General features: G+C 38.9%; 1 protein-coding gene across 1 annotated transcript in view; it reads right to left on the reverse strand.

Annotated features, from left to right (window-relative positions):
• ntrk1 (neurotrophic tyrosine kinase, receptor, type 1) overlaps positions 1–13589 on the reverse strand; it is a 34076-nt gene extending 20487 nt beyond the window's left edge. The window contains exons 1-3 of the mRNA XM_034103179.2: positions 12732–13589; positions 8521–8595; positions 7437–7508 (exon numbers count right to left, since the gene is read on the reverse strand). Of these exons, the coding sequence (XP_033959070.1) occupies positions 7437–7508; positions 8521–8595; positions 12732–12922 (338 nt within the window). The 5' untranslated portion in view covers positions 12923–13589. The remainder of the gene's footprint in view (positions 1–7436; positions 7509–8520; positions 8596–12731) is intronic.
• Between the last annotated feature and the right edge of the window lie 587 nt (positions 13590–14176).

A 14176-nucleotide genomic window follows, 5' to 3' on the forward strand; every position in this document is an offset into this window, starting at 1 on the left:
TGGCAAGTATTTCACACCAGCAAGAGCCACATGCACAAACACCTCCGTCACACATCTCTCAGGGTTTGCTTAGTGTTCAGTAAATAAGGTGATTAGACTGTCCAGAGTCACAAACACTTCTCGGAGGAAGGAGGAAGCTCGGCTCCAAAATTGCATTTGCACTGTGAGTTTCTCGCCCAACCTGATCTCACCAGAATGCGTGACTCCACCACGACTCCTTAACACCACATTGCGTGGTGGAGTTACGCATTCTGCTACATTTACGTGTCGGCACCACGCAAAAAACCCCAATATAAAGTGAATGAGGCTCTTTTGTCGTGGTGCACACACGCATGTCTACAACGTCCCGCAGTGAGCTTTTATTCTATAACACGTTTTTAAAATCTACTTTATAGCTTGTAGTAACTCACGGGAGGCTTCTTTTATTTTATTTGTATTCATAATTATTTTTATTTTTCGTCAGAATGTAAAAATTGCATTAGTTACGAATTTTTGTTCTCAAAAAACAGTGCATTGTGTGTAATACAACTGTGATTTTTATTAAATTAGTTAGTTTTTAAGGAAGGCCAGAGCTTCAGCTGTGTCAAATAGATTGTTCCCTTTAGTTAACGTTATTTAAAAGATAATGATCATGTCCCCTTTATTGTATTACGAGCGTCCATTCCCATTGGATAACGGAGAATTTTACACCCGGAAGTAAGTATTCTCCTTACTGTCGATTGATTTTACAGTGATATCTGAACTACTCATCAACTCAAAAATGGCAGAAGACACTACACTACCCAGAATCCTCAGCTATCGTTTGGGACTACACCATGTGCTTAGCTTGACAAACCCCATGATTAGTCCTCAAGCTCTGTGATTGGTTGACCTCCAACTGCATTCCATATGAAAAAAAAACGTTTCGTAAAAGATAAAATCATACTTTATTCAGCAGTGCTTGCTTTACTCTTTGAAAGTCATCACATGAATGCATTGTAATAAATGGTTTGGCTGCATTAAATATTACACATCTATCGTAGTTCTTTATTTATCTACAGAGATCGGGCATCAGAATAGACCGGAAACTATTCTTTTACCGTTCTGTTTTAATTTCACAATAAAGTTAGTACTAGTAATAATCTGTTTTGATATTATTGTTTTTTTATTAACTACTAGACCTCTGGGTCATGTTAAGACCATTATTTTCTGTGTTGCTGTGGGGTTTTTCCATCGCTTTTGTGTTACAAATATCAAAACAATAACAAAATATATCCGTCGTAAACTAAACCAAAAACAGCAGTATATTTTATTTTGTTAACACTGTAAACTTGACAGCTTTTTAACCCGCACCTCCTACTGGTTAAAGCACGTTATTACACGTTTGGAGTAATTGCAATGCAGGTAGATTATGTTGCTTTTTAATGACTGTTTAAAATGCCTTTTTCTTAATGTCTTTCATTTTTGTAAAGCACTTTTGAATGTGTTATATTTGATGAAAACATTTCAATATTAAGAGTACATATACATAGTGGGAAAGTAGAAGGTCAATGATATAAATATAGAATAGAAAATATCAAGAAGATACTGTAAATAATATCTACAATAAAACAGTTTAGTGCCTGATAGGAGGATGTGCAAAACAGACAAACTAATAAGGCTTTATTTAAACATTAAAGAATACTTTAGGCTAAGGTCTTCTTTTAAATAAGAAAAAAGCTTTTGGGGGTATCTATCTACAGATACATATTAAGCCTGACAAAGTACTTAACGTCTAATATATTGCATGGTTTGTTTTGGAACTTGACAATCAACTTTCCTGCAATGTTAACTATGTTGAAGCACTTATTTTAACCGATATTATACATATTTATTATACTCTTATAAGATGTTAGATAGAATAATACATGTGCAGAATATGACAGTTTAATGGTGGAGGTACACACATATTGATAGATGTCTTGTAATGCACTGTTGAGGAACCTGTGACCCAAGTTTTGCATTCATTGCATAACTACACCGTAGTTGTGTATATGATATGTCAATAAACCTTAGAAAATCTTGAAAGGGATGTGCGAAATATCAATTATATACATTCTTTAATGAACGATTAGAGAATAACGAGTAATGAATATGCTTTATACGGATCTGCAGATAAATATTTAGTCTTCTCAAGCACCAACTATCAAATATCTCTCCTGATTGTTGGCACTTGACAATCACCTTCACTGAATTTTACTCAGGTGTAACTAAAGTCTGATTTAAGGGTTGTTTATATTTCACATCATTAATCCAAATCTGTAAAGTAACTAAAATAAATGTAGTGGAGTAAAAACACCACGTTAACCTTAAAGAAAGCCCTCAGGATTATAAAAGACCCCCATCACCCCAGCCACAAACTGTTCTGTCTGCTGCCGTCTGGCAGGCGGTACCGCAGCATCCGGACTAAAACCACCAGACTCAGGGACAGCTTCATCCCACAGGCCATAAGACTATTAAACACCTGAACTTAGAAACAACATCCATAACATTCATCTGGCTGCTACTTAGAAATTATTTATCTAATATATCATATTCACAATGTAGTGACTGCTTTTTTGTCTTTTGTTTTCTTAGTTATGTTCTCTTTTATATGTGTGTGTTATGTGTTATGTGTAACGTTGCTGCCTTCTTGGCCAGGTCAGCATTGAAAATGAGATTGTATCTCAATGCTTTTATCTGGTTAAATAAAGGTTAAATAAAGATAAAAAAAGATTCCAATCTGTATATAGACTCTTATTGCACTATTTCACTATTTTTTCTGTGTATCTGTTTTATTGTGTTGCACTTTTGGAGGGGATAGGACACGTTCGATTCCTGTTTTGAATAGTGTGCCGTTGATGGGTTTCATTCCAATTCAAGGTGCTTTTTGACGCTCTGTAAACTTTGCCACTGCCACTCCAACATCCAATCACAGAGCTTGAGGACTGATCACGGGGTTTGTCAAGCTAAGCACATGGTGTAGTCCCAAACGATAGCTGAGGATTCTGGGTAGTGTAGTGTCTGCCATCCAAAAACTCCGAAAAAATATTCGTTTCTCCGAAATCGAAGTGGAAAAATACAAAAGCATTGTACACAATTTAAACCAATCAATGTTGTGTAATTAACAAGGATAATTTGGTGTTTTTGAGTTGATGAGTAGTTCAGATATCACTGTAAAATCAATCGACAGTAAGGAGAATACTTACTTCCGGGTGTAAAATTCTCCGTTATCCAATGGGAATGGACGCTCGTAATACAATAAAGGGGACATGATCATTATCTTTTAAATAACGTTAACTAAAGGGAACAATCTATTTGACACAGCTGAAGCTCTGGCCTTCCTAACTAATCTAATAAAAATCACAGTTGTATTACACACGATGCACTGTTTTTTTAGAACAAAAATTCGTAACTAATGTAATTTTTACATTCTGACGAAAAAGAAAAATTAATATGAATACAAATAAAATAAAAGAAGCCTCCCGTGAGTTACTACAATGTATATAGTAGATTTTAAAAACGTTTTATATAGGGCTGTCAAACGATTAAAAATTGTAATCAGATTAATCACAGCTTAAAAATTAATTAATCATGATTAATCACCATTCGAACTATGTCCAAAATATGCCATTTATTTATGTATATTGTTGTGGGAATGGAAAGATAAATGAAAGAAGGCGGATATATCAATTTAACATACAGTATGTTTATGTTTATTATAACCTTTTTTGCATGTCAAAATGAAAGACAACCCACACACCTATCAATCATCAAACCGTGGGGTCTTAATTCATTACGTGTTGATTTCTATCAACGGGGGAGTACTTCAGGAAAGTCGACAGAGGGGGGGGGGGCTAGTGGAGTACTTCGTGACCACAGAGTGTGAACGTTGTGATCAGCTGTTTTAGCGCAGTTCTCCAGTGAAGGGGGGGAGTCTCCCTCCGCAGCCGGTTGGCGTAGTTTTGGCACAGTTCCGTTGTACAGACCGACGTTAACAGCAGCCCTGTCTGTGCACACGGAGACCGACTCTGTCGTCCGGTGATCAAACCGCCTTCTGGAAAAGCTTCACAAGTACGTCGGTACGCAAATGCGCTTTGTGACACAAGTGACGGTACGCATTTCAGATGACGCACATAACCTGCGTACCAGTTATATGCACCCCTGTACCAGAGCCATATTATTACTATTATATGGCTCTGCCCTGTACTACAGCAAGAGTATTCTCCGTCGGGACTTCCTGCAACAACACCACGCCGTTATCAAAGATGTTCTATTGAGAAGACGATCACTACGTGACAAAAGTTTTCAAAACCGTGGCTACTGAAATCAATCTTACTAACTGCTGTCTGTGCAATTTACTCCGCGCGAGTTGGCAGACTTTATTTTGCTTACTTTAACATCATTTTTCATGGTGGGGCTAAGCCATTTCTTGGTATGGGTGTAGCCTACCCCAGTCATACCCTGGCGCTGCCACTGGTGGCACGTATGGGGCGGGCCATTCTGCACATGCGTTAAATGCGTTAAATATTTTAACGCAATTAATTCAAAAAATTAATTACCGCCGTTAACGCGATAATTTTGACAGCACTAGTTTTATAGAATAAAAGCTCACTGCGGGACGTTGTAGACATGCGTGTGTGCACGACAAAAGAGCCTCATTCACTTTACATTGGGGGTTTTTGCGTGGCGCCGACACGTAAATGTAGCAGAATGCGTGACTCCACCACGCAATGCGGTGTTAAGGAGTCGTGGTGGAGTCACGCATTCTGGTGAGATCAGGTTGTTCTAGCCATGTTAGCTGCGGAGCTCTAGAGATGAACATCTCAGTTGCTCCGTCCACTACTTTGGTTCAGATAGAAATACCTCAAGGGCTTTTATGTTTTATTTTTTTATCAACATTGATGGTCCCCAGAGAATGAATCATCATGGTTTAGCTGATTCTGGGTTTTCTCTGGAGGTTTTTCCTTGTACGATGTGAGGGTCTAAGGACAGAGGGTGTCGTTTTTCTCATACTGATATTCTGAACAATCTGTGCTGTTGTATTTGCTGTAAAGTGTCTCTACTGTAGGCTATTTTTATTATATGTACAGCACTTTGGCTCGACCAAAAATCGTTTATAAATGTGCTATATAAATAAAACTTGATTTGATTTGATCCTCTGACTTTCCCCTAGCACCAATAATAGTGTAAATTATTAACTTTTAGTGAAATATCTTGACACCTCTTGGGTGGATTGCCATTCAACCTTTAACAGACATTCATGATGTCCAGAGGATGCATCCTCATGGTTTATGTGATCCGGGATCATTTTGATATTGACATTTGTTGTTTTCACATGAAATATCTCATAAACTATTTTGTCTTACCTTGCTATCAAAAACATATTCCTTGCACTCAGGATAAATTGAAAAGACTTTGGTGATCCTCAAAATGTTCCCTTTGTGCCATACTCAGGTCCTAATTTTTAGATGGTTTAGGACTAAATATCTTTGTGATCAGCCAGTTGTAGTTATTTTGTTGTTTATCTCATTTGCAAATGTTATAAACCTAGCATGACAAACTAGGATGATACATTTTGTAAATAGTATAAAGACGTAACATGGGGCCATGTTATCATGCTACAATGCTGTGCCACTAAGTACACTAATATGATGGGCTTTAGCTAAACTTCCAAACATTTATATTTCTATTAATGTAATCATACCTCTAAAACTGTGTATGTCAGGCAATCATTATGATCCTGTGATAGATGAATGCTACTGTACATATCTTTTTGCCAATCCTCCGAGGGCACTAACATATCATCACAGTGGCTCTCAAATGATCCTCAGACAGCCAAAGAAGCCAGGCTGTAAATAAACCTCCCTCAGAAGAGGACAAATAGCCACACTGGGGAGTGCGCACATGGAAGCCAATACATATTCACTCTGGCAGGGCCAAGGGTTCAATTATTTGTTTTCCTTGCTCCCAAAAGTTCATGTCAGATGGGTTAGCCATTGGGGCTTATCCATTACCAGCTCGATTCCTGCCTGGGCCCACAGGGGGAGAGCAGAGCCGGGAACAGCAGCTCAATTTCTTTTTGCCATTCTTAAGGACTGGACTTTATAAAAGACAATTGAGTGTTGGAAGACTAGCGTAAAAAGAGAAAGGAAAAGTGGTTAAAGCTAGCCTCCTAGTTTGGTTATAGTCTGTCCCTCTTAATCTCAGAAATACATCTGTCACGTAGAAGCCTCTGAACCCAACCCGGCCCACCCTCTCCCTCCACAGTGAGGTATTGATTAAGTGATAATGGACCCTTAGTGGAGTGTATTTATTATGCATCAGTTGTCGATAATCCGCTAAAGTGAGCGAGTAAAAGGTGACTGGTGGATGTCTTCTCCAATTTCTCGAGCTCACCCCACCTACCTCACCTCCTCCACCACCCCCCCATATCTGGTCCTCGTAACCCGCCTGTCTTTTAGATAAACAACATCAGACATGTCGCACACGCTGAGTGAAACGATGAGGACAAGATGGTGGCGATAAGGGTCAGCTGCTGATGAATAGACAGAGGTGATTGTTCCAGTCGATAAGTCTTCATGGTATTATTTATTGTTGGGTCTAGATTGAGAGGCCAAACTGATCAGAAATGTAAAGACTGACCCAATTCACAGGGCGTGACTTTTAATAATAAGTTTGTTTGAAATACCCAGCTGATTGCTTTTTGTTTGTTTTTTAGATGATTGATAAACAAGCAAGTAGTGAATCTTGAATCTATATTTACTGTCAAACAAAAGTGATATGATTTTATGATACAGCATGTGGAAGACTTCAAAAATCGATTTATTGTCTGGAAAACTGAGAAAACATCCACCAGTCACCTTTTACTTTTGGCTAAAAATGAATATTAATTAGCAAATAATCTGCACTATTCTGTTGGAATGTTTTTCGATATATCAATAACAGATTTCTCTATGATATATATTAAAGTATTGAAAAATGCTGATCTCAATCCCCCAGAGCACAAGAAGACGTCTTCAAATTGACAATTTTGTCCATAACCTCATAATATTCGATTATTAAAAACTAATTTATGAGAAACTGAAACCAACTCGGAAGTACACTAATTCAACTTCCTTTAATTCATAATGGGATCCAATGTCACAAAAAAACATGTTATATTTATAAAAACAACATAATCAATCCAAAAGGCTTCAAATAGATGGAATTTGTGGTTTGAGTATCTTAAATGATCAACAGATTTACCAGATCTCTGGATGAGTGATCCAACTATTATAGTAAGTGTGATTTTGAGAACTGTTCCTCTCGCTTCATCTGACGTGCAATATTAAAGGACTGGCTGAACACTGACTGACAGCGACAAATAGGCTGACCCACATACAGGTCACAACATGACACAGGGAAGACAATCCTTTTGTATTGACGAGGACACTTACACATACTGCAGCTTGAGGTTGAATTGGAAGGCATTGATAGAGATGAGCCTCAGCTTACATGATGTGACCGTGCTGGAGGGGGAGGAAAAGTACAATGATCAGTGAAACACTCTTTGTTTTAGCAAACATAACACATTACAACTCAGAAATACTGAAATGTGTGTGTGAGAAATAAAAGCAGGAGTTGCATTATAGTCATATTCGATAAATCTGCCAACATTTTCTTTTAGTTTTTGGTTAAAAAACTCCCAATTGAGAGACCGAAATTTGTGAATTCCTGGTATTTCTACTTTAAAAAAGGGCTCTGGTCAAGGCCGTTTGGTTCTACTAAGGGAAAAAGTCATTTCCACAGCGTGCAATGATATTTTGGACAATATGCTCCCAACTTTTTGGAGAACCCTATACCCCTCCCGCAAGACTGTTAGCTTACCATCCAAACTGTTACTAGGCATTGCATGAAAGGTTTGGAAATCGCCACATGTTGAAGCGGTATATGATAAAAAGTTTGGGGGGGTGTTTTTGCCTTTCCATAACCATACAGTCTAAGGAGTAGATTAAACTATGGATTTAACCGTTGTAGCTTTTGTCTACCTCTGCCTGATATTAGGGAGCCATTCATCTTGTATTGGCTATCAGTCTGACGATGATATTGCATTTGTATGAGGATATCTGTTTTACGTGAATAACAAAAAGTTATATTGGTGCCTGACAAAAACGGATGGGTTTCCGACATTGTATAATGGCGAATGCGTTACTTGTCTTTGCCCACTATACTACTGAAGAGTACAAATGGAAACCAAAATGCTTGCAAATACCAACATTTGTCCCGTCCTAGCTATCCAGCAAAATTCTTTACAACTTGCCTCTTAAGGCTTCTTGCTGGTCTGCCTAACAACAGCAACTTGAGGTTCAGTCTCTTGCTCATGGACCCTTGTACATGAGGATATATGAAGGATAATGAACTACCAATCTTGTGAATAAAGGACGACCCACTCTACCTCCTGAGCCACAGCCTCCACAAATCTTTGACCGTGTCTTTGTCTTACAGAAAATGGTCTTAGTTAAGAGAAAATGTAATACTTACAGGTTTTTCAGCTCTCTGTAGTAAGCAAGATCAATCTCTGTTATATTCTCCAGGGCGTCTTGGTTTTCAATGTAACTGGTGCGCAAAAAAGGAGTGGAAAAGAGAGAGAGAGTTACAAGGTAAATACATAAAAAAATTCTGAGACCTTCAGCCTTTTGTTGTCTAGATAATCAATTAATACCAAACTATATGAAAATAATAGACAGAAAAGAAACCATTTGAAAGAAAATACAAAAATAAAACGTGAATGATTTTCTTCCAGGGACATGCAAAGTTAATCATAATTTGTGTTTATCATTCAGGGCATTTCAACCAACCAATTAAAGGGGACAATAAAATATTAATTTGACATTTCTATAAGGCAGTTATGCAGCCAGAACTACAAAAAGGTTGTGCATATTTTCGACAAAGAACACAAAGAAATGCCTATTGAAGATGACATTTAAGACACTGAAAGCAACCAAGAGGATACACTTGAATTTGAGTCTCCTGTGTAACATTTGTCTCAATAATGACTAAGTAATTACAGAACCCATTAATGTATCTGTTTAAAGACATATTAGTGAGAGCTGGGCTCTCACAGATGGAAAAAAAACCCATTGGACTTCAACCCCAATGACACGTCTGAACTCCCTGACATCCACTGAACAAACAGATAACAAAACAAGCCGTAATGTCCAGGGAGCCACGAACCACAAAGCTATAAGAAGTGAATCTACTGCTCATGTGGAAAAATAATAATGCCTTAAGAGATGCCGGGTAGACAAGGCTGATGAACTCTCAATGTATCAATGTGAATGTGTTAAGAAAGCCCTCTCATGAACATTTGATAAAATCCTTGGGGCAGCGTTCCTTTGAAAATTAAGTGAACCAGATAATTGTAATAAAAAGGATTAACAAAAATATTAATATTTTCAGGAGACTGGAGAGGAGAGGATATTAAATGATGAGTATATTCAATGTAGTATTATGTGCACCAAGCACTTTAAGGTTAGTTTGTTGGAATCTAAACTGAAAGGAAAATGTAAGGTTATTTAATTAATGAACAAACCAATTAAAAAAATAAAATAAAACATGTCTATGATTTTTTTGCCAGATATGTTGCCTTTATGATCCAGCCAGGCATTCCTCTACCTCTTCAAACATTGATGCCTACATTGTCCAAAATGCAAATTGACAGGTTAAAGTTTTGCTGGCAATTCACATGTATTATTCTAATAGAATGTTGTATATCAGAGTATTTAATGTTATAAAGACAAACGATTTAAAACAAACTTTTTAGTTAAATAATGGTGAAATATTGGCTTTAAAGTAGCCTCATTTTAATTGGACAGAATGAGTTAAAGAAGGCAGACCATTTTTTAGAGGGTCATTTTACATAATAGGGCTACAATTGTAATAAAAGCATAAAATGTTTCTCCTAATATGCTGCTAGTACGACAGATCTATTTACAGTATGATTATCAGTTTATAGTTCTCTGTGAAATCCTAATAATATTTGGAAGAATAACTAATGCTGTGCTAAAATGTAGTCAATAGTGAAGTATTTTCCTCTGAAATGTAGTAAAGTAAAATAATTAGGTGGCTAGGAAGAATAGATAGACGTATATAATCTATGGGGGCACCCCTTTGTCATACAGTACTGCAATTATTTGAATAAAGATGTGTTCATGGTTTTATAGTGTTCAATGCATATGCCAAAAAATACCTGCAGTAATTTCTAGTTGATGACAGCCACTGTCAGCATGTGGCGTTGTTTCAACCTCCCAGTTTGTCGGCTGCAACACACAAACCTTTTTACTCCTGTGTGATTGACCCACAGCAATAATGTGATTACAGGGCAGGTGGGCAGGATCACCCATCGCCGTTACTTATTGGATTGAGCCAAGTGGGTTGTATATCATCTATTGTTCCCGGGTGGAGGCATTGACTGGCAATTCACAAAATTGAATTTATAACTCAGCGCATGATGAATTTTGGCCCCTGTTCCACAGTTAATGGCCCCTTGTTTGTTCCGCGCATCGGCTGTATTGCCTTGCGCTGCCAATACAGAGAAGTGTTGTTGTTTGCTGGCATGTCGAGCACCGCGGTAAACAGAAGCCGAGAACGGTCCGCTTACTTATTGATTGAACGGTTTAGAGAGAATGTCGAGGCTCACCCTGAGCTCTATGAAACATGTTTAGCTGCAGGTACAAGGAAATACCTCTGAGATGAGAGAGAGAAGGAGGAAACGAGAAGTGGAGGAGAAAGAGGGGGAGGAAAAGAGGAGAAGTATGGCATATCGTAATAGAGGCAGAAAGCAGCAGTAAATTGACTTGCTCCACCGAAATAGCATTTCACAAAAGTAGTTCCTTCTTAACAAGTGCTAATTGCTCCGATCTGGGGACAGGAACAAAGAGAGAACAGCGTGGTGGTGAGGAGAGTGACATTTACTTTTCCATATAGGAACTGATGGTGGGTTGCATAATAATACAGCAGCCGTCTTTAAATCACAGGTGGTCAGATTCATTCTAGTACCTTTTTCATACAAAGTTTTAAAAAGCGAAATAACAGTCATATGCAGCTGTAGCCGAGTGAGAAATATCAGTTAATCTGAGCACTAACTTGAGTTTTATTCAAACACATCCAGAGAGTGCCTTTCCATAAATATGTGACAATCAAAAGTGTGGCATGGGCTGTGAAGAACAATTTACATCAAAATATCCTCCAGCATCAGGTGACCATCACAAGCATTCTTCTCTTGAGCACCAGATGAACCACAGCGAAGGAACATGAATTAGGTCAGAACAACCTCGACCCAGGTCTTTCATCAGAAGTGGAATGTACATTTGAGCCTTACAAATTGATCAAATACTGTCTACAACCACTCATATCTCAGATTAAAGCTTGCTGGTCTCTACTGTGGATAAAAGCATGGCGGTAAATGTACATGAAGTAATGATGTGATCTCCAGAACATCGTACACATGTTTCTTGTCCTGTGGTAGACTTTGGGACTGTGATTTGATAACACTAACTTTTAATCTTCAGATAAGTATAAAAATATGTTTTCTCAGCTCAGTTTTTCAGTGTTACACTTTTAATAAATGTAAAGATGCTTTGAAGAATTTATTTGAAGTACATTGTGTCCGAAACAAACAGCAGGTAGCAGTAGGAAGGTTCAAACTGAAGTCAGTTTATTGAACTCCAATAACATGGTGATGGTACTGAATGCGTACTCTTTGAAATTAGTTTTAATGAAAGAAGAGTCAGATCTTGAAATCAAATAAACATGCAGCTCTCATAACAAAAAAACACTTGTGAAGTTTTCTACAATACTGCAAAAGTCACTAGTACTAGGATCCTTTAAAGACCCCCGAGGCCATATTTTGAAGCACAATGGATAATAGGACATCAGTTCCCGTCACTCTGTGCCAGTTATTGTCAGTAGCAATCCATAATTGATTTCCAATGACTAGTGTCCAAATTACTGCCATGCTAATGCATCTCAAACAGCATACATTTACTTCATCAATCAGTCTCTGGATTTGGCAAAGAACAAACTCTCTCTACTCTCAACAGAGCAAAATCTGAAGTAATACATAACGCCTTGCATATCGCCCAGTGTGATCTCGAGGTACTAATATGTGGCTCTTGTACTTGGTTAGAAATTGTAATTCTCTCTGAGCTGAATACAAATGGCAAACACTGCAAAGAACAGACTCTTCTCAAGATATGAAACAGACCAAATAATGTAGCAAATAAAAATGACTAATGAGAAAAAAACGAATACCTACAAAGTAAACCATCAACCATTAGCATGCAGAGAAGCGATTGTTAGTCTCAGTCGTAGCAGTAGAGAGCAACTTTATTGCACAAACTTGAATGATATAGTCAGTGTTACACCTGCATTCATATTACTCAATCCAAAAGCTAACCAATGACTGTAGAGAAAAGTATTAGATAACTATATTGGAGCACCTGGACTAGATAACAAACAATGGTACAACACCAATAATTACCAGCAAACATTGCCCTCTACTAGAACTGCAGATAAGATATTACACCAGTTGCAGATGGTCCCATACAAAACAAAACTCTGCCATTGAGACACTCAAAACTATTTCAGCGCCAACCCAGAGTGACAACCTGAGTACAAACAGAACAAATCTAGCTTGGCCAACCAACAATATCAAGGCAGCTCATGCTTATTTAGAGGCACATCATACTCACATCTCCGTCACATTCTCACTCTCTTGTGTTGCCAGTGCCGGGATGCTGGTGATACCATTGGGCTCCAAGCACTGCAGCATGGCGAAGGAGCACCTGCAAGCCGCCGGGCAGCCTCCCAAAGCGGGCGCCGGTGCCAGGCTGAGCAGGGCGAGCACCAGGAGAAGTGCCAGGGCATAGGGTGCCACAGCCATGCTCAAAGAGGATCTGCTCAGCCCCAGAGAAAAGCTTTGGCAGCTGTAGTTGGAGTCAGTGTCTGTGTGTTTCACCTAATGAAGAGTCAGCGAAGAGAGATGAGGAGCTTTCACACACTGAGGCTCTTCTCTTGGCTCTCTGGCAGAGTGGAAATCCCAGCTGCTCAGGGTCTGGTGCTGAGCCACAGCTGTACTGAGCAGCAGGAGGGGCAGGCAGTCAGGCAGGCAGGCAGGCAGGCAAGGGGCCTCTGGGGACATGGTGGTGGTGGGCTGCAGCCTCTCTCTTTCTCCCTCTCTCCTCCACGGGAGGGGCAAGATAACAGGGGCCAGAGTCACCAGACACCTCCGAAAGAGAAAGGGGGATAAGGGAGGGGTAGGGGTTAAGGGTGTGTGTTGATGATGATGAGAGGAGGAGATGGGATATGGTGATGGAGATCTCATCTGCCCCCCCTGGGTGAGAGGTCTGCTGTCCTGCCAGCAGCTCGAGGTGCAAACAGAGCCAAGAAGTCAAGGCTCCTGGGTGCCTGGAAGCATGCAGCGGCACTCTCACACAGACACAACTGTAGAAACATCTTGCTGGATGAATGGATGGATGTTTCTCTACTTGTAGAATTGATTGTTGAGATTGAGGAGGTCAGTGATGAATGTAATGGCTGTGGGAAAGTGGTTAGGGGTTAGGAGACATTGTATCTACAATAAGCTGTTTCGTAACAGTGTGAACTCCCAGCAGAATTCAATAATAGGAAATGAAAGTAAGAGACTACACGTCTCCATGTTGTTGTTTTCCTCCATAGAGTACAGTGTTGCACTTCGCTTAGTGTGATCCTAAAAAGGGAAATAAGCATTGCACTTTCATTCATTTTACGTGATACGAACAACAGACTGAGGAAAACTCTCCAATACTTTGCTCTGGAGCTTCAGTATTATCTCTAGCTACATAACACTTGACAAACCCTAAGTGGTTTTTCAAATATAATAATTTATTTAATTTGAAAGTTTCCTCTGAAAACTGCGTCAGCATGATTTTGAAATTACGTAAAGCTACCAAATTTTAGCAGCCCACTCGACCTCTTTTATTTCATAAGCTGCCACTAACATTACACATCCAAATCTTTGACTTAACTGTCATTGAGTGGTCATTGTCTTGGAGTTCTTTAAAGTCAAAGGGATGTTTTAGTGTATTTAGCTTCTGTAATAAAACTAGAATACAGTTGTAGAGGTCAGGTTCTATACAAGTTGTGAAAGTTAGAGATG

Source organism: Pseudochaenichthys georgianus, chromosome 16, assembly GCF_902827115.2.
Source record: "Pseudochaenichthys georgianus chromosome 16, fPseGeo1.2, whole genome shotgun sequence".
Taxonomy (NCBI): Eukaryota; Metazoa; Chordata; class Actinopteri; order Perciformes; family Channichthyidae; genus Pseudochaenichthys; species Pseudochaenichthys georgianus.